The sequence below is a fragment of the Bufo bufo genome, chromosome 2, assembly GCF_905171765.1.
Source record: "Bufo bufo chromosome 2, aBufBuf1.1, whole genome shotgun sequence".
Lineage (NCBI taxonomy): Eukaryota > Metazoa > Chordata > Amphibia > Anura > Bufonidae > Bufo > Bufo bufo.
In genome coordinates, this window is record NC_053390.1 from 762,848,486 (window position 1) to 762,866,750 (window position 18,265).

Below are 18,265 nucleotides of genomic sequence, written 5' to 3' on the forward strand. Positions count from 1 at the left end.
CAGTGTGGGAGCCACAGGGGGACATGCAAATGTAAAAAATGCCACAAGAGGGCCCAAGGGCCCATATAAACCTGGGGCCAGCCCTGCATACAGCAATTTATATACAGTATCTCACAAAAGTGAGTAGACCCCTTACATTTTTGTAAATATTTTATTATATATTTTCATGGGACAACACAGTCAGTGTACAGCTTGTATAACTGTATATTTGGTGTGTCCTCAAAATAACCCAACACCCAGCATGCCACCTCCTAGCCTCACTTAAGGGACATTCCCATCTCAGGCTGCGATTGGAAAACCAGTTGTATGGAGCAGCCAGGGTTATAGTAACAGCATAGCAAGCGCTGCTACATGGCTTCCTTAACTTGCATAGAGGTGAATGTGAGTTTTGGAAAGACGGTAACATAGTCTGCCTAAATGTTTCTGTGACGCTAGCCACCTCTGACCGACAACGAATAACCCCCTAAAGGAGTTATGCGGTGATTGATGTAAAGAAATTTAATACATCATACAGTGCATGACAATCCCTTTCTAACAAATATAGAACCAGCCCTGTACATCACATGGATCCAGAGATCTCCCCATTCATTGCTACAATTGTTGTGATAGATCCTCTTCAGGCTGGCAGCTCAGTGGGTGTGTCCTCTCTGCTGCAGTTCTCTCCCTGTAACTGCCCCAGCTTCTAGCAGACCATATGGCTGGTGGCAGTGCGTGTTCAGCAGGTGGCGATATACAGATTCATATACTACATTTTTAATGACATGCGATTACAACAATATTCAGATTCAGGTGCTGGTTTTAAAAATGTAGAATTAGTTTCATGACACAGCCCCTTTAAGTGACAATTTAAGGCTTGTTCCATAGTCTGTGTATAGCAGTAGCTGGCAGGGCTTATCGACCGCCACGTTCTGCCTAGGTCAGCAAGGATTTTGTGCAAGATACATTAGGATTCATAAAATCAAATGGGAGTAATTTCGGCAACCGATCACATCACTTCTGAAATTCCCCGACAAAATGGGGTTGCTGCACATAGGTCCTCGAGCCCTTCTAATAATGTCCTGCGTCAGCAGTATAATGGTGCCAGCTACCTATGCTCATGGGGGAGAACTGTGACATCAACAGAAGACGTGTCCCCTTCACATGACTGGGGGATATGGACTTTCAGGGTCCATTACTGCTTTGGGGGAAAAACAACCACCAATTACCCAAACATAGCAGATGCCATAAAAAACTGTTTTTTGCTCAAAAAAAAAGAAAAAAAAAGCCAAACCATGAAAATCACTGCACTTCATTTCTAGTCATCTCTTATCAGACATTGAACTTGATACATTACATAGCAAACAATGTATAACAGTGTCCATGATGCCGACCCGTCCTGTACGGACATGAGCACCAGCCCTGGTATCTGTACTGTAAGCCAGTGATGCCCAACCTGCAGCCCTCCAGCTGTTGTAAAACTACAGCTCCCATCATGCCCTGTTGTAGGTTGATAGCTGTAGGCTGTCCAAGCATGCTGGGACTTGTAGTTTTGCAACAGCTGGAGGGCCGCAGGTTAGGCATCACTGCTGTAAGCCATAGCAGCCCATCACAATAAAACCTTCTTTCATCAGAATGGAGTCTTTGGATCTTATTATATCGACAGTCAAGTTTTGTGCTTTTTTTAAAATTTTATTTAAAGCAATCCTCCGGTTCAAGAAGAAAAGTTCACATTAACAGGGGAACGAACAAAGCACTTACCTGGCGACCTTCAGCCGCAGATCTGCCAATTCCCAGGCTACTCTTCTGCCATGTCTAAGCCCAGGACACTTCCTGCTCCTCTCAGATTGGCCAGCATTGCTCGTGGCAAAAAAAAGTCAGCAGCTTCACTAAAGTTCCCCAAGAAATTTGATTTGTTCCAAATTAATTAGTCACGAATCGCTATAAATCAGGTATATCCAGGCCACTCTGGCTTTGGGTACGGCCACACGAAGCGACCGTGCTGCGGGCAGGTTGCGGCCATGCTGCGGTGAAGAACCGCTTGGCCAATTAGCCTGCAGCTGCCTTTCATTTAATAATGAAGACCGCACTGTATAGTCCTTCATTGTAAATGCCTGTGCGGCATCTTTAAACAGGGGCTGTTGCTGGTACGGGGTTTGGCTGGTTAGGTGGGGGCACAATATGCTGGAACACCCACTTCTCCAACCCCCGCGCTCTTCTGCCCTAAAGGTGGGAGCCCTTCTTCTGCCATCTGCTTTTCCTCCTTTTCCACATAATCTAAGGCTACTTTCACACTAGCGTTTTAGTTGGATCTGTCATGGTTCAGCAAAAACGCTTCCATTACTGATAATACAACCGCCTGCATCCGTTATAAACAGATCCTGTTGTATTATCTTTAACATACCCAAGACGGATCAGTCATGAACTCCATTGAAAGTCAATGGGGGATGGATCAGTTTTCTATTGTGTCAGAGAAAACGGATCCGTCCCCATTGACTTGCATTGGGGGTCATGCCGGATCCGTCTTGCTCCACATCCCAGGACGGAAAGCAAACTACAACATATTGTGGTTTGTTCTCCGGTCTGGGAACGCAATTAAACGGAATGGAATGCATTTTGGAGCATTGCGTTCTGATCAGTTCAGTTTTGTCCCCACTGACAATGAATGTGGACAAAACTGAAGCGTTTCTTTCCCCGGTATTGAGCCCCTATGACGGATCTCAATACTAGAAAACGTAAACGCTAGTGTGAAAGTACCCTAATATTGATGAGAAAATGTCATCAGGAACATCCGTCTCCTCCTCTCTCTGCATCTTGCTGACTTTTCTAGGAAGTAAGGCCAGCAAAAGAGGAGGATGGTCCCATCATTAAGACATGGGCCCCCCCTTAAGGGGTACAGACGGATGGTATTGGTTGGCACGCTGGCAGTGGAATAATAAAGGCTTCCATCTTATTAGAATTTAATTCTTCTATTAATTGTTTTCAGCAACACTGTCCCTAGCACGTGAGTGCCTGTCACGTCTCTCCCTATGCTCCGCTCAGAGGACAATGGTTGTGACATCACAGGCGATGGCTATCTGCAGGGCATTATGGGTGATCTTGCGTTCCCGGGCTTGTCTCCTCTATACTTAGTTTAGATTTGTAACACGTGCCGCTGCCATTTTAGGAAAACCTGATTCATTACCATGAAGCTCGAGGAAATTCGGATTCGTTTAGAATCTAAGTTTTCCTAAACTTTGGAACAGAATTCAGCTTTGCTCAACACTATATGTAGCATACCCCTTTTTTTACACCAAAAAATAGACGAAGGGAAATGATAAATTCCCCCCATAATGAGTTTATCGCACTTAGGCAATGGTACATGGAGCATAATTCATCAATTCTCTCATACACAATTTTCTATATATATATATATACGGACATCCTGAATAAACCAGACAATTAGTATCAGGCTCTGCTCAATAATAATGTGCACTTTATTATTTGGAGTAATAGGTGGGGTAGAGGAAGGGCCCCCCTCCACTTTGTAACTGATATTTAATAGTGCAGTGAATGATCCCCTATGATTTGTACAAATAACTGTAAATTATTTTAATAAATACAAGAATACTGGATTTCCATTCAGAAAAAAACACTTTTGTAAACTTTAAATCCAGCTACATGAAATGCAGGATGAACTGCACCTGATATATGATCACAAGAAATCTTTTAGGGCGAATACTGAGCTTAAAATGATAGGAAATGAGCAACACTTTTCCACATGAAGGCACTCGGGATTCACAGGGCAAATACTAGCGCTGCTTAGTCATTAGAACAAAACCCTGATCTGGTTCATCGCCTTTTACACATGTACAGTATATGGTGCACCGCGCGCTGAAGCCTTGAGGAAGAATGTAAAGTGGAGGCAGAACTGCAGCAGGTATTCACTCTAGAGCAGGCACGCTCAACCTGCGGCCCTTCAGCTGTTGTAAAACTACAACTCCCACAATGCCCTGCTGTAGGCTGTTCGGGCATGCTGGGAGTTGTAGCTTTGCAACAGCTGGAGGGCCGCAGGTTGAGCATGCCTGCTCTAGAGGCTCAGAACTTCTTAAATGGTCGCTGTAGTTTCAACAAACTTTGCATAAAACAATAGTGCAGGGCTGGTGACTATAGGAAACTTTGTAATATATCTCATAAATAAGGGAAAAAATGCCTTTTGAAGCTATCACAATTATAACACAACGCTGTTCTCTTTTTAATAACAAAAGTCAAGTGAATACAATTTTCCAACACTTTCTAACCACATCCTCATGGAAGTAAATAATGAAGGATCTCATGGGATGACAACAAACAGAGACCTTAACAAGCGGGCTACGTAAACTGGATATATCTTATCACTGCACCGCTAAATTTAAAGGGTTGTCTCACTTCAGCAAATGACATTTATCATGTGGAGAAAGTTACTACAAGGCACTTACTAATGTATTGTGATTGTCCATATTGCCTCCTTTGCTGGCTGGATGCATTTTTCCATCACATTATACACTGCTTGTTTCCATGGTTATGACCATCCTGTAATCCAGCAGCTGTGTCCGTGCTTGCACACTAACAAAAAGCACCGGCCTATGTGCATTTCTGTAGACCTAGATTACAGGATGGTCGTAACCCCTGTATACGAGCAGTGTATAATGTGATGGAAAAATTGATCCAGCCAGCAAAGGAGACAATATGGACAATCACAATACATTAGTAAGTGCCTTGTATGAACTTTCTCTACATGATAAATGCCACTTGCTGAAGTGAGACAACCCCTTTAAAGGAAAGAAAGTTTAAGCGCAGTCCATGTCAATGTGAAGTCTTCTACTGGACATCAGGTGTGAGGCCGATCTCATTACTGTAAGACGTCATCTGTTACCCATCATTCAGCTGTATATGGAGCAGTATGTCGGTATTTTAGCTTTGATTATTCCTAGGCTTTCCTATATAGGAGAAAGTAAATAAAAGTTAGAACTGACTTGAATGAAATTTATAAAAGTCTCCATTTAGTCTAGTCTAATCAGATTAGACCGTGACAAATGAAAATCAATGACTCCCCCAAAATGTGTGTTTAAAGGGATTCTGTCACCTGGATGCTAGTGACAGAGCTTTTAACATCATCACATCAGTCTGCTCGTTTTGTATTAAAATATACTAGTATTACTACCCTAAGTGTGGTCATTTGTCTCGAAAATCGCTTTTATTAATACGGTGATTACCTGAGTAAGGAGCCCAAGGGGCTGTCCCTCTGTCTTCTCCTGGAGCCCAGCACCGCCCCACTGCTAATTTATTCACTCCTCATTGCCGGCTGCGTCCTGTGAGGCCGATTCCAGGCGCCGACATGTGTATCCACGGCGCATGCGCGAGATTATGGCTCAGCGAACGCATTCCGTGGGGTGGGGTCTGGTAGAGGCCATGCAGGGATACTGCAGCTCAGCTCTCATTTAAGTGAATAGGAACTGAGATGCATTACGCCATACAACGGTCTGGATTCTATGTCATATGTGCTTATTTTGTCCCACTCCCTCTATCACTTGTACTGGGGGGGTGCACTTTTTGATACTTACTGCCTCCATTGCTGATACAGTACTTCATGCCTTCACTGACATTGTCAAAAAGAATGGCACATACATTTACCTTTCCCCCATACTGTTCCAATTTCTGTAGTGCGGTTGTGACTCCGTCCTTATACTTCCTGTCCATTAATCTTTTGGATAGCTAATAAGAAAGAAAGAGACAATTAATTAACACCAGTGACATCATTAAAGAGGACCTTCCACCGGTCCTGACATTACAATACAAGTGCCTGGCAGTGTAGGGCATACTGATGACATGTGATAGCTAATTTTTTTTCTGTAGGCTGCCCCGTTCCCCCGCTGTGCCCACCCTTTCTGGTTTCCTGCCCTGTATGTAAATCCATAGGCCGTGTTTCTCTGGGGGCGTCTCCTTCTCGTTGACTGAGCTGGCCAATCGCAACGGAGAGCGTCACAGACAGGGAGAAGGAGACGCCCCTTGAGAAACGCGGACATCTTCTCCTCCCTGTACTGATAGTATGGATTTACATACAGGACGGGAAACTAGAACGGGGGAACACAGCAGGGGAACGGCGCAGCGCGTAGAAAAAAAAATAGCAATGTCACATGCCATCAATATGCCCTACACTGCCAGGAACTTATATTGTAAAGTGAGAACCGCTGAAAGGTGCTCTTTAAAGGGTAAATGGACATTAAACAAGTGCAGACAAAGGTAAAAAAACATTGCAATATAAGTATCTCAACAGAAAAAAATAAAATTCTCCAGTTATCGTGACCACTACCCAATGTAAGTTGTTCACTTACTCTGAATTCTCTGCTGCAAATTGCTTATCCGCAAAACATGGATACCGGCAGCGTGCGTCCCACATTTTAAGGATCTCCATGTCCTGCCCATTCTTAGACATGCCTATTCTTGTCCACAAAACGGAGAAGCATAGGACATGTTCTATTTTGTAGCAGGGCCGCGGAATGGACTTACGGATGCGGAAAGCACACGGAGTGCTGTCTGCATCTTTTGTGTCCCCACTGAAATGACTGGGTTTACAGCTGATCCGCAAAAAATGCAGAACAGATGCGGCACTGAAACTACGCTTGTGTGCGAATGCCCCACCAAAATCCATCTTGGGAGACAATATGGACTGTTAGCTCATTGAAGGATCAGAACATATGGTGCCCATAGAAACCTATGGAGAGTAAGGAGGAGGGAAGAGAGTGACACACACAGACATGCTGCCTATAGGCGTCTATCGAGAGGGAGAGAGAAGGAAAAAGAAAGAGGAGCCAAAGGAAAGAGAGACTGACACACAGAGGCCGCTGCAGCTAATAATTCCCATCTATACTGCTCAGTACTTCTTTATAATGTCCTATATGGTGCTATATGTGTGATTGAGAGTGAGTTAGGGAGGAGAATCTCCTGTTTTCTCCATGTGCAGTCTATGGGACGCATCACAGCAGCTACTCTACACTGGCTAGGACAGGGACTCCAGCTAGTTTGTATTAATGAGTCTTTTATATTTCCCGGTGACATTTTTTTTTTTTATCAGTGCTATTTGCAAATGTGTTTGTGCAGTGGGAGCTTTGTGTTTTATAGTTTTGCTTTAAAATAGATTTTCTAAGATATATTAAAGGGGTGTTTTCATATTAATGGCCTATCCTTAGGATAGGTCAACAATATGAGATCCTGGAGGCTGGACACCAGCCAATCAACTGTATGAAAAAGCCGCAAAGCTCTTAGGCCTTTTACTAGGCCATGTGACATCACATTCACTGGTCAAATGGCCTAGGTGCTAGGGATCGACCGATTATCGGTTTTACCAATATTATCGGCCGATATTAAGTATTTTGACAGTTATCAGTATCTGCATCTATTTTGCCGATATTCCGATAACTTATTGGGAACACAGATCGCGCTGCTGACAGCGCTCTCCGTGTTCCCTCAGCAGCACAGGGGAGAAGGAAGCAGTGTCTCCTCCTCCTGTGCTGCTGCTGCCGCTGCAGCCAGCGAGAGGAAGGAGGACAAGAGGAGGGGAGGGGCTGTGGCCACTGCGCCACCAATGAAGAGAAATCTCTCATTCATTTATTTACAGGAGGCGGGAGCTGGCTGCAGAATCACATAGCCGGCTCCGGACCTCTATGAGCGGTAGCTGCAATCTGCGGTAGTTAACCCCTCAGGTGCCGCGGATCGCAGCTACCGCTCATAGAGGTTGGGAGCCGGCTATGTAATTCTGCAGCCAGCTCCCGCCTCCTGTATATGAATAAATGAGAGATTTCTCTTCATTGGTGGCGCAGTGCGCCCCCCCCCCCCAAGCCCCTCCGGTATTAATCATTGGTGGCGCAGTGCGCCCCCCACCCCAGTATTAATCATTGGTGGCAGTGGCCACAGGGTCCCCTCTCCCCTGCTCCTCCAATCGGAGCCCCAGCAGTGTAATCCTGGGGCTCCGATCGGTTACCATGGCAGCCAGGACGCTATTGAAGCCCTGGCTGCCATGGTAAGCTCCATGCTGCTGTGTGCACTATGCACAGAGCAGCAGGGACAGTGTGAGATCCTATTCACCCTGATAGATCTCTATCAGGGTGAATAGGACAAGGGCTCTAGTCCCTAAGGGGGCTAAAAGTTAGTAATAAATAAATAAATACCAAAATATTAAGTATAAATGAAAGAAAGATTTTAAAAAAATAATAATAATACACGTTAACAATAAACACATTCATTTTCAGCAGATTTGTGTAGGAATTATATTTTTTTCAAAAATGAAAATTACCAGAATATCGGTATAAATTATCGGCTATCGGCCTGAAAGTTCACAAATTATCGGTATCGGCCCTAAAAAATCTATATCAGTCGATCCCTACTAGGTGCATCTCAGTCCCATTCAAGACAAGAGGGCTGCACTGTGATATCAAGCACAGCTGCTATCAAATGGATGATGCTGTGCTTGGTAAGCTGGCAGGAGGTCCGGTGAGGGCTGCGGCTTCCTCAAACAGCCGATTGGCGGGGATGCCAGGAGTTGGACCCCCACTGATCTCAGATTGAGGACATATCCTGTGGACAGGCCATCAATATAAAAATCCTGGAAAACCCCTTTAAGGACCTATCCTCACAAGGGCTCTGACTCCTGGCACTCCCGCCGATCAGCTGTGTGAAGTGGCTGCAGCTCTAGGACGAGCGCTGCGGCCACTACGCTGTATAGCGGCTGTGATTAGTATTGCAGCTCAGTCCTGCTCACTTGAATGGGGTTGAGCTCCACAAAGCCTATGTGACAGATGTGAAATCTCAGGTCTCTTAATACAGCTAATCAGGGGGGTTCTAGGAGTCGGAGTCCCTCCAATCAGATACTGATGACCTGTACCCAGGATAAGTCATCAATATTTAAATCTCAGCAAGCCCCTTTAAATATCTAATTCCACTGAATCACAAGACGGGCTAGAAGAGAAAATGATTCCAAATTAACTTTGCTGAATTTGCCCAAAATATAAAAACCTTATTACTTCACATCTGTGGCCCTTTAAGCGTCAAAGACATCAACATGAGCATGAATGATTTATAAGTCTGAACAAACAAACAAACCGGCCAGGACCTTTCCAATCAAGACAGAAAATGTATTTATTCTCGAATATTTCTCACATAATGACAAATAGTATAAATTATTTATAGGCAACTAAACCACAGGAAACTGGGGCCCTAATAATGATCCGGGAAAGGAAAAATCGAACTTTAAGAAAATGAAATAAAATCAAATTTTGTTTCCTACAAATGGCAAGGACTTCACCATGAAATGCCCGGCTGCAGCTTACCTGGTGAAGTCCGTTTGCAGATCAGATCATCACCCCAGGGGTTGCATTTTGTGATGAGACAACCCCTTTAAGTAACCATGCTGGGGGCACGTAGATCATCAAGCTGTAAATAAATCATCCCCAGTCCTCTCATCTACTTACACTGGTTAACAGATTCTTTAGATGAATATTCAGCGCCGGCCCCACCACAGCGCTCAACTGCACCAAACCATTCAGTCCTCTTTCAAAAACTCCACCATCAGCGTGCACCTACAAACCAAACACAGACAACCGTGTATGAAAAAAGGAAATACTGAAATATATTCAATATATATGTACATATACACTCCTCAACATTGATATTGCAACACCAAGAAGGAAAAGTCATAGAAGTATGGAAATCTTAGGATGGAGTGACATGATAATGATACCAAAGCATTCAGAACATCTAGATTTATTCAGTATTGAGTGTGAGCGGCACGCTCAGAAATATCACACCCATGAGCTTTGGCATGCGATCAATGAGGTTATTATTGGTTGTCTGAGGAACATTCTGCCACTCTGAACGCATTCGGGCACGCAAATCATCAAGATCTGCTGCTGGTAGCTCCTTTTGCAATTGCCAATCAATGACGTCCCAGATGTGCTCGACAGGAGACAGGTCTGGAGACACAGTAGCACGAGCAACATGCGGCCTGGTGTTGTCCTGTTGAAAAAAGACTCCTGGGGCATTTTGGTGAAATGACTGTACCACTGGTTCCACGACCAAATCAATCTAACGTTGAGCTCTTAGTGTACCTGAAAAGAAGACTAGAGGGGTCCAGCTCCTGTGCATTATGCCATCACTCACTATAATCTCATTGTAATGTTTCCTTGTGAAGGCCTCTTCATGGTGTTGCCCGTGTGGTCTCCAGATCAATCTCTGGCTATCACTGTCTCTAAGACAAAAGTGGGACTCACTGAAGAGAAGGATAGACATCCATTCCAGCCTCCTTTGCCATCTTGCTGTGCACCATGATAGCCTTTGAGAGTGGTGACGTCATTGGAACACCTGTAGCTGGCTGTCTGGCTCGTACCCCAATGTTATGCAAACGCCTTCTGATGGTTTGTGTAGACACTGTTTGCCGCCCTAGGCTTGGGATGTGATGTTCAATTTCAGTTGCAGTACAGAATGGATCACTACGCGCCTTCTAATTAGACGATCTGTCCACGCAGAGTTCACCTCTGTGCCCCTGCTGCTCTCATTCCAGTTTGTCATTGTTCTCTCCCAACCACCGGGACATGCAACGTTGAACAGCGCTGATATCTCGGCCTAGGCGAGTAGTGATCTGCCAGAGTGATAAACCAAGGTCTCTCAATTAAAGAATCCTGTCCCCTCTCAGTTTGCAATAACTGGCACGTCAACGAACAGTATGCAATGCACAATCATTCCGAATGACTTGATCCGAGGTTTGCGAAAATTTCTGTTCAGTTAAGGCATTTAGAGATCTTACTTTTAGGTACAATTTCTGTAGGCTACCACTGTAGGACCAGGGGTCAGGCTTAAACAGGTGTTGCTTAGTTTGAGCATCCTTGCAGAGGGCAGTGGGGGAAGGATTTTGCAATAGAGGGCTGCCTACCAGCCAGAGACTGGTATAATCTGGAGACTGTGAGAAGGAGGGCGAGGAAAAATGGTTCCCTCATTGTACACAAGTTAAATGATAAGAATATCTTACTGATTGCTCTCTATTCTATTTTTTGGAAAGCAGAATGAGCAACTCTGGCATTGTGTTCACTGTTATGGATGTGGCAAAGGGTTTTGTGCATCTCAACATCAAGCACAGTCACTATACAAGGAATGGTGCTATGCTTGGTGACATGTGAAGAGGCTGCACCCCCTTCCAACTGCTGACTGAAGATAAGTCATCAATTCGTAAAAACCCCCACACATACAGTAATCATATCTAGAAAATGCACCTCCTTCACTTTTGGATTTTGACCCAATCAGACCATCGTGGCGTATTCAAGTGATAGGACCTAAGGGGGTCATTTACTAACCAGAAATACACCTATATTGATTCAGTTACATATTTATTCCCAGAGAATCTTGTACAGTCACTCAGAATTGAGAAAGCTCGTTGGAAGTCCGTTGGAAGAAATCTACAGTAAGTCCAGTTGCCTTGATTTATTCTTTACAGATATACCATGACCTGGATAAAGGAGAGCCTTCACAGACACCTATATTAGGCGTAATTCTGGCACAGATTGCGGCGCAAAGGTCCTTTGTGCCTCAATCTGTGACTTTCCCCCACTCACTCCAGGTCTAAAAACGTGGGCATGGCATGGGCAGAGAAGGAGACGGGTCGTCAGGAAGCTGTCTTCCATTTAGAAGCGGCTGTGGATCCGCCGGAGTTATGTAGAGATTGGCGCCTCTACATCCACCGCCAGCTATAGGGGATATTAAGCCCGGCGTCTAAAATAGCTACAAAGAAAATACCAAAAAATCAATCAGTAGTATTTTTGTTTACACATTTTTTGTTGTTGTGAAGACCTTTGAAGACAATACAGTATACCAATGTACTAGAGCTGAGATTGTCATGTGGGAAAACTCAGATTGACGTTTTCTAGTGCAAAAAAAAAGTCACTAGTTTTGGAGCAAGTCCCATTTGGGGCCAACATTTGTAACTATTTGCCGTTTTCTGACACTCATGCCTCTTTAAGAGAAAGTGCGGCATGGGCAGGCCACATGTGGGACCTCTGTGGACAGGGATATTTAACAATATGCATGCCAGAAAAGTGGTACACATTATGCCAAAAATCTATGCCAGCTGGTTCATGGATCTCCTGAGGATGCGCATGGTAGGCCAGCGAGTATTCTTATTAAGACTGGCATCCGAAATACCAGTCATAATAAATTTCCCCATACTGGAGTTTGCCTGCGTACATAAAGAAGGGTAGGTATGAGGTATACATACGAGGGCACCTTTCAAAGCAGCTGCAAGCTTGGGTAAGATGGGCATAGCTTTTTCAGCAGCACCAGGAACCATCAGGAATTCCTTAAATCCTTCCTGGGATACGAACGTGTAAGGGTGCCTGGTTTCTTTAAGACCCTGGACAGAAGACATGGAGAGAAAAAAAAAAAATACAGTGTTAAGAACAAGAAAACAGCTAATACATAGTAATGTTCCTACACAACAACTTGATGCGTGCCATGGTGCGTCTTCAGCTATGGTTCCTCCTACAGAACTGCAGTGACTTGCACAATGTCTGGGATTCAGGTCACCCACAACGGCAGATGTAACCAGACATACGGCAGACATATGTGTGTGTCCGATATGTGTGCTTTTCTGAACATAGGTCATATTATAATTCATCCTCTCCACACATACCTGGATAACGTGACCCATTCTACAGAAGTCATATTTATAAGCATGCATAGGTACAAGACTGAAGGTCATGCAGAGTACCCACCTTCAGGGTGTAGATTAGAGTGCACTGTGGGGCTCACCTTACTAGGGAGAACAGTAATGTATATTCCTTTCTCTACAAAATCATATAGGCACATATCATACTGCCTCCCCGTCTCTCCTAGTAAATGATGTAGGCACAGATGGTACTGCCTCCCTGTATCTTCTAGTAAATGATATAGGCACAGATAGCACTGCCTCCCTGTATCTTCTAGTAAATGATATAGGCACAGATGGTACTGCCTCCCTGTATCTTCTAGTAAATGATATAGGCACAGATGGTACTGCCTCCCTGTATCTTCTAGTAAATGATATAGGCACAGATAGTACTGCCTCCCTGTCTCTCCTAGTAAATGATGTAAGCACAGATGGTACTGCCTGGTCTCTCTTTGTAAATGATATAGGCACAGATGGTACTGCCTGGTCTCTCTTTGTAAATGATATAGGCACAGATAGTACAGCCTCCCCATATCTCCCTGTAAATTATGTTGATGCAGGTCTTTCCCGTAAATTATGTAGGCATAGATAATGCTACCTCCTTAGGTCAATAAATGGTGTAGACAAAAACAATACTGTCTCCCGTGGTCAGTAACTAGTGCGGAATCCTCCATAGGTCAGTAAATGGTGTAGGTACAGATAGTACTGCTTCTCTGTTTCTCCCTGTAAATGATGTAGGCATTGACAGTACTGTCTCCTTGTAAATTGCGTAGATACTTATAGTACTGCCTTCCTGTATATGACATAGGCACGGATAGTACTGCCTCCATATGAAGAGCGTAGATACTTGTAGTACTGTGTCCCTGTAAATGATGTAGATACAGATAGTACTGCCTTCCTGTGCCTCCCTGTAAATGATGTAAGCAGAGAGTACTACCTCTCTGTAATTAGTGTAGAGACTTATAGTACTGCCTACTTATCTGTCCTGTAAATTATGTAGACACAGGCAGTACTGCCTCCTAGTAAATAGTTTGGGTACATATATAGTACTGTCTCCCTCTTTCTCCCTGTAAATTATGTAGACACTGATAGTACTGCCTCCCTGTAAATGATATAGACACAGCTAGTAAAGTCTCACAGACACAACAATAAGCAGGAAATTCACGATCACTAAAAAATAAATATACGTCATAAAGTAAGATGATTTTACTGTACATAAGACCTGCAGATTGTCTATCAACAGGTAGAATGATGGCTGCTTCTGGCATTAATAAATGCACTGACACATGAAACTCTCATGATGGGATTTACATCCTTACAGTGAAAATAGAAGAGCCGTCAGTTCTCCCGAGAGCGAACATAGACGCACAGAGCACACAACTCAGCCAGACACCGCCGCGCCTGACAGATATATAAAATGGTTGTGATGGGGCATGATTAATCCCTCCGATGGTTGATAGGTGTGAGACACCTCACAATAATTACTCTGCCGCGGCTTCCTTGCCTCTAAAGCGCTCTGACAGATGTTGGGAAGTATTCGGATGCTAAACGGCAATCAATCACTTGTGCACTTTAGATAGGAAACAAATGTGATGTCTCTGCTTTCCAGACATCTGAAACCGGCTATGAAATATAATGTGCAGAGGTAGAAATATATCGCTAGGAGATCCGGACTGGTATATAGTAAAGCAACTTCATTGTGTAAATGTTTATACTGCATGTTCGTATTAGATAGGTCAATAAGTAACCTACAAATACAGGGGCACATTTATCAAGACCGGTGTTTTAGATGCCAGTGTGAATAAGCCCCTGCGCTGGCGGTGGATTGGCAAGTTTATGTAGCGGTGCCGGCGTCTTCATAACTTTGGGGTATCCAATGCCGATTCTATATCGGAGACAGCTTCCTAGCGGTCTTACATTTAGACCATTTTTTACACCTAAACCAGGCGTAGAACATGAAGAATGAGATGGATCTACCTGCCCAACCCCGTCCGAGTCTTCTTTTTTAGACCGGGCGTGAGTGGCGTGTGACAGAATCTGCGCCAGATATACGCCACACAAGTGGCGCATAATGTCTGTGACACTAGGACCCAGTGACTGTAGACAGCTTTAGACTAAACTAGTGGCTCAACTTCCAACACAAGATGCACCTCAGGCTGCACAATCAATGCACATGGGACAGTGGATTGCACCAAAGCTGCCGATGACTGCATCACTGATCAGCCTGGAACAATCACTATCATATTAGGAGGGATGCTTGACTTTAGCAATTCACTTAAAGGCTATGTATAGCTTTGGGGGCATTTTTTTTTTCATTATTGCACTGTACTCATTTTGAGCTAAAAATATTTTTTTTAATTAGTCTTTATGAAGGGCTGTTTTAGACGAGCATGTTCAGTCTGGAAATCACGCTCCGTGTGTGAAAGTGATACTCTGTTCTGGACACAGGTGCGCACGGCATAATACTGATTTATAATGCCGTGTGCCTCTGCTTGACCTTCCTTCTACAGGATCATACGGACATAAAGCTGTCACTATGATTCTGTAGCAATAAGCTCATGAAGAGGCACACAGCACTATAAATCATTATAATGCTGTGCGCTCCTGCAGGACGAGCAACGTCACACACTGAGCGTGATTTCCGGACTGTAGACACTTGCGTGAAAAAGCCCTAAAAATGTTAAGCCCTTTTCTCTGTACAACCTTGAGATTTTCTAGCAGCATGCTGTCTTGTTATTACTCTGTTCCGTCAGGCAGCTCAGCTGACGGCTCCTTATCTCCTAAACACTTACTGATAAGAATATGGTAGAGATAAGAGAACCACTAGAGATTTGGTTTGGTTCAGGTTCGCCAAACCAAACTGGCTCCAATTGCCCTAAAAATTGGCATAGAACACCCTCTAGTCCCTTAGGACTCTGAGTTTTTAGGAAAACTTGTTATCGCTTTTCGTTTATTTTTTAGGATTTTTTTCTTTTTCACTTCCACCTCCCCAAGTTTTGGAACACAATGACAGCAATAGTAAATGATGTATGAGCGACACTGACATACATAGCTGCGGGTAAGGGCACATTTGACGGCGTTAACATATAGCGTGTTTTAAAACAGACCGCGCTGGCATGTGTGTTATGCTTTTTCAGATTCCAAAGCTTCCAAAAATTGTTCGTTATTGGGGGCAGGTTATGTTTAAACACAAACAATGTTATGGGCTAAAAAAAAAAAAAAAAAACAAAAAAGTGGATTGGGGGACCAAGCGTCCAAAAATGATATCTTGACAGGATGTCTGTCCATACGACACACACAAGTTGTCAGAAGAAAAAGTGGCTCGTTATGAACGTCTCCCTTTTAATTGGAGGCAGCAGCAGTGCAGTGTGAATGTGGAAAGGGTATGGTACAGACATAGCGGCATGTGCCCGCAATAGTGGCGGCAGCAGAAGCAGCATAGTATGGAACGTACAAGTCAGTAGGTCAGCTGTCTATGGGTAAAAGTAGTAGTGGTGGTGCTAGTAGTAGTGGGGGCAGATGCTTTGCATTAATAATGATGGCAGTAGGGGATTAGCAGTGAGGAGCAGCTGAGGCAGCAGTACCCATATGGTACATGTTGGCAGGCAGGCAGCAGCCTTATAGAAAATAATGGTCGGCAGACCGTAGCAGTGGCAAGATGGCGGCGGCAGCAGCTTCAGTCGGAGGAGTGTGAAAATCCAGGATTGGTTTATTTTGACAAAAGTAATGTTTTGGACACTGGCCGGGGACAACTTGGTCCGTCTGGGTTTCATCACGCCCACCCACAGCACTGAAAACACTGGAGGCTGGGCATAAAAAGAAAAAGAAAGAGAGCGTGCTGTGCCAGTTTGGGACACCTTTCTAGTCTGCCTGCCCAGAAATCCATAGGGTCAGGGAACAGGGTATGCGCCAGCGACTGGCCAGGGTGTAGGTAGGCCTCAACCTGGGCGTTAAGGCGGTTAGGGTGGGTTCACAACACGTTTTTCCCATCTTTTTAACGTATACAAAAAATGTATACGTTAAACGGATGCCTCAGACTGATGCCATACAATGGGATCCTTTCACATAGTTCCATTGTTAAAAAAATTTATTAAAAAAAATACTGTAGAATACAAGGTCCCCAAGATAGTTTTTTCTAGCAGACATTGCTCCACCCGTCCACCGAATGACATACTGCTCGTTCTCCTAGGACACCTGCCTGCTGCAGCACTGACTGGCTCATCCAGGCTGTATGCCAGTCGGTCATGGGAGCATCATTCTTCTTCCTCCCTAGTGCTTTGTTCCTTTGACTCGTGCAGTAAAATGAAGCTAAGCGCCGTTTTACTGGAGTTGTCCGTTACAAACTGGTGCTCTCATCTTCAGAGTGTGGCCTAAATAAGTATTTATGACCTTTTAGTCATTTAGAGATCAGCGTTATTAGAGGACAGGCACAAAGTGAAAATGAACAATGCATGCAGCTTCCCCGATTTCTGCTGGGGGAAGCCGGAGCACACCAGGAAGCGCACGCTTCCAGGTTTTTGCACATTCAGATGCCTTGGTCACATTTGAAGAATCAAAAGTCCGCGATCAGCATTACCGTTTACATGCGAGCGGGCGCCATGTTTAAAGGGGTTAAACACGGCATCTTCACACTCCATCTGCTGCGGCGGCGCCGTATGTGATCCCATTTGCTACTAATTTCTGCACAACACTAGCGCCTACGGTGGCAAGAGAGGTATCGTTTTCAACATCATGATCAACCCTACCATGGTTGGGTTTAATAGGATTTATCATTATGACAGAGCCTCTTTAAATTGGAGTGTGAATCCACGGGGAAACAACCTACCTGCTGCTGGGATCAAAGAAAGTTTCAGCCTGCCTCTGGCCTCTGGAGAAATATAAAATCCAAACCTTTCTACAGCAGCTTACCTCAGCTAAAGTGATGAGCAGGGGGTCAAATGGTATCATTTCTGGAGGACGCTCCCACTGTAACTTGTGCTTGACTGAACCATGAACCAACCTGTGAAAAAGAAAATAAAAAATGAGTGACAGAGGAGTTACATAATAATAATCATCTTCGTATAGCACCAACATATTCCCTAGCACCTTACACAAAAGGCAGGACGTGCTGGTTTAGTAAAACGTGACCAGCACTGCAAGGCTAAGAAGCTGAAGGACGCTGTGGGGCAGGTCAAGCCCCTTGGTGCACTGAAGTCCTAATTTGCATAAACCATAGAAGTCTTCTCTCTGGAGCTCCGTAACCGTTTTCACAAGATAGGCATCATTTTAATGACGTATGCATACTTTAATGAGGTTGATCCTGCTGACAGGTGCTTATTAAGGAAAGTAAATTACAAATTTAGTTTTGTAAAGTACAAATTTAGTTTTGTAAAGTACAAATTTAGTTTTTTTTTACCCGTTTACTAAAACATATTCAAGTTATAGTTATATCATGGACATGGACATAAAGTCCAGACTTTTAGCTTTCATTTGAGGGAATCCACATTAAAATTGGATGAAAGGTTTAGGAGTTTCAGCTTCTTTACATGTGGCACCCTGTTTTTAAAGGGGCCAAAAGTAATCGGACAAATTGACTCAAAGGCT

At 44.1% G+C, this 18,265-nt stretch overlaps 1 protein-coding gene across 1 annotated transcript in view; it reads right to left on the reverse strand.

The window, feature by feature from the left end:
- Positions 1-3,441: 3,441 nt before the first annotated feature.
- PACRGL (parkin coregulated like) overlaps positions 3,442-18,265 on the reverse strand; it is a 39,108-nt gene continuing 24,284 nt past the window's right edge. Inside the window, exons 4-8 of the mRNA XM_040419034.1 lie at positions 17,591-17,681; positions 12,254-12,388; positions 9,462-9,569; positions 5,629-5,709; positions 3,442-4,934 (exon numbers count right to left, since the gene is read on the reverse strand). Of these exons, the coding sequence (XP_040274968.1) occupies positions 4,878-4,934; positions 5,629-5,709; positions 9,462-9,569; positions 12,254-12,388; positions 17,591-17,681 (472 nt within the window). The 3' untranslated portion in view covers positions 3,442-4,877. The remainder of the gene's footprint in view (positions 4,935-5,628; positions 5,710-9,461; positions 9,570-12,253; positions 12,389-17,590; positions 17,682-18,265) is intronic.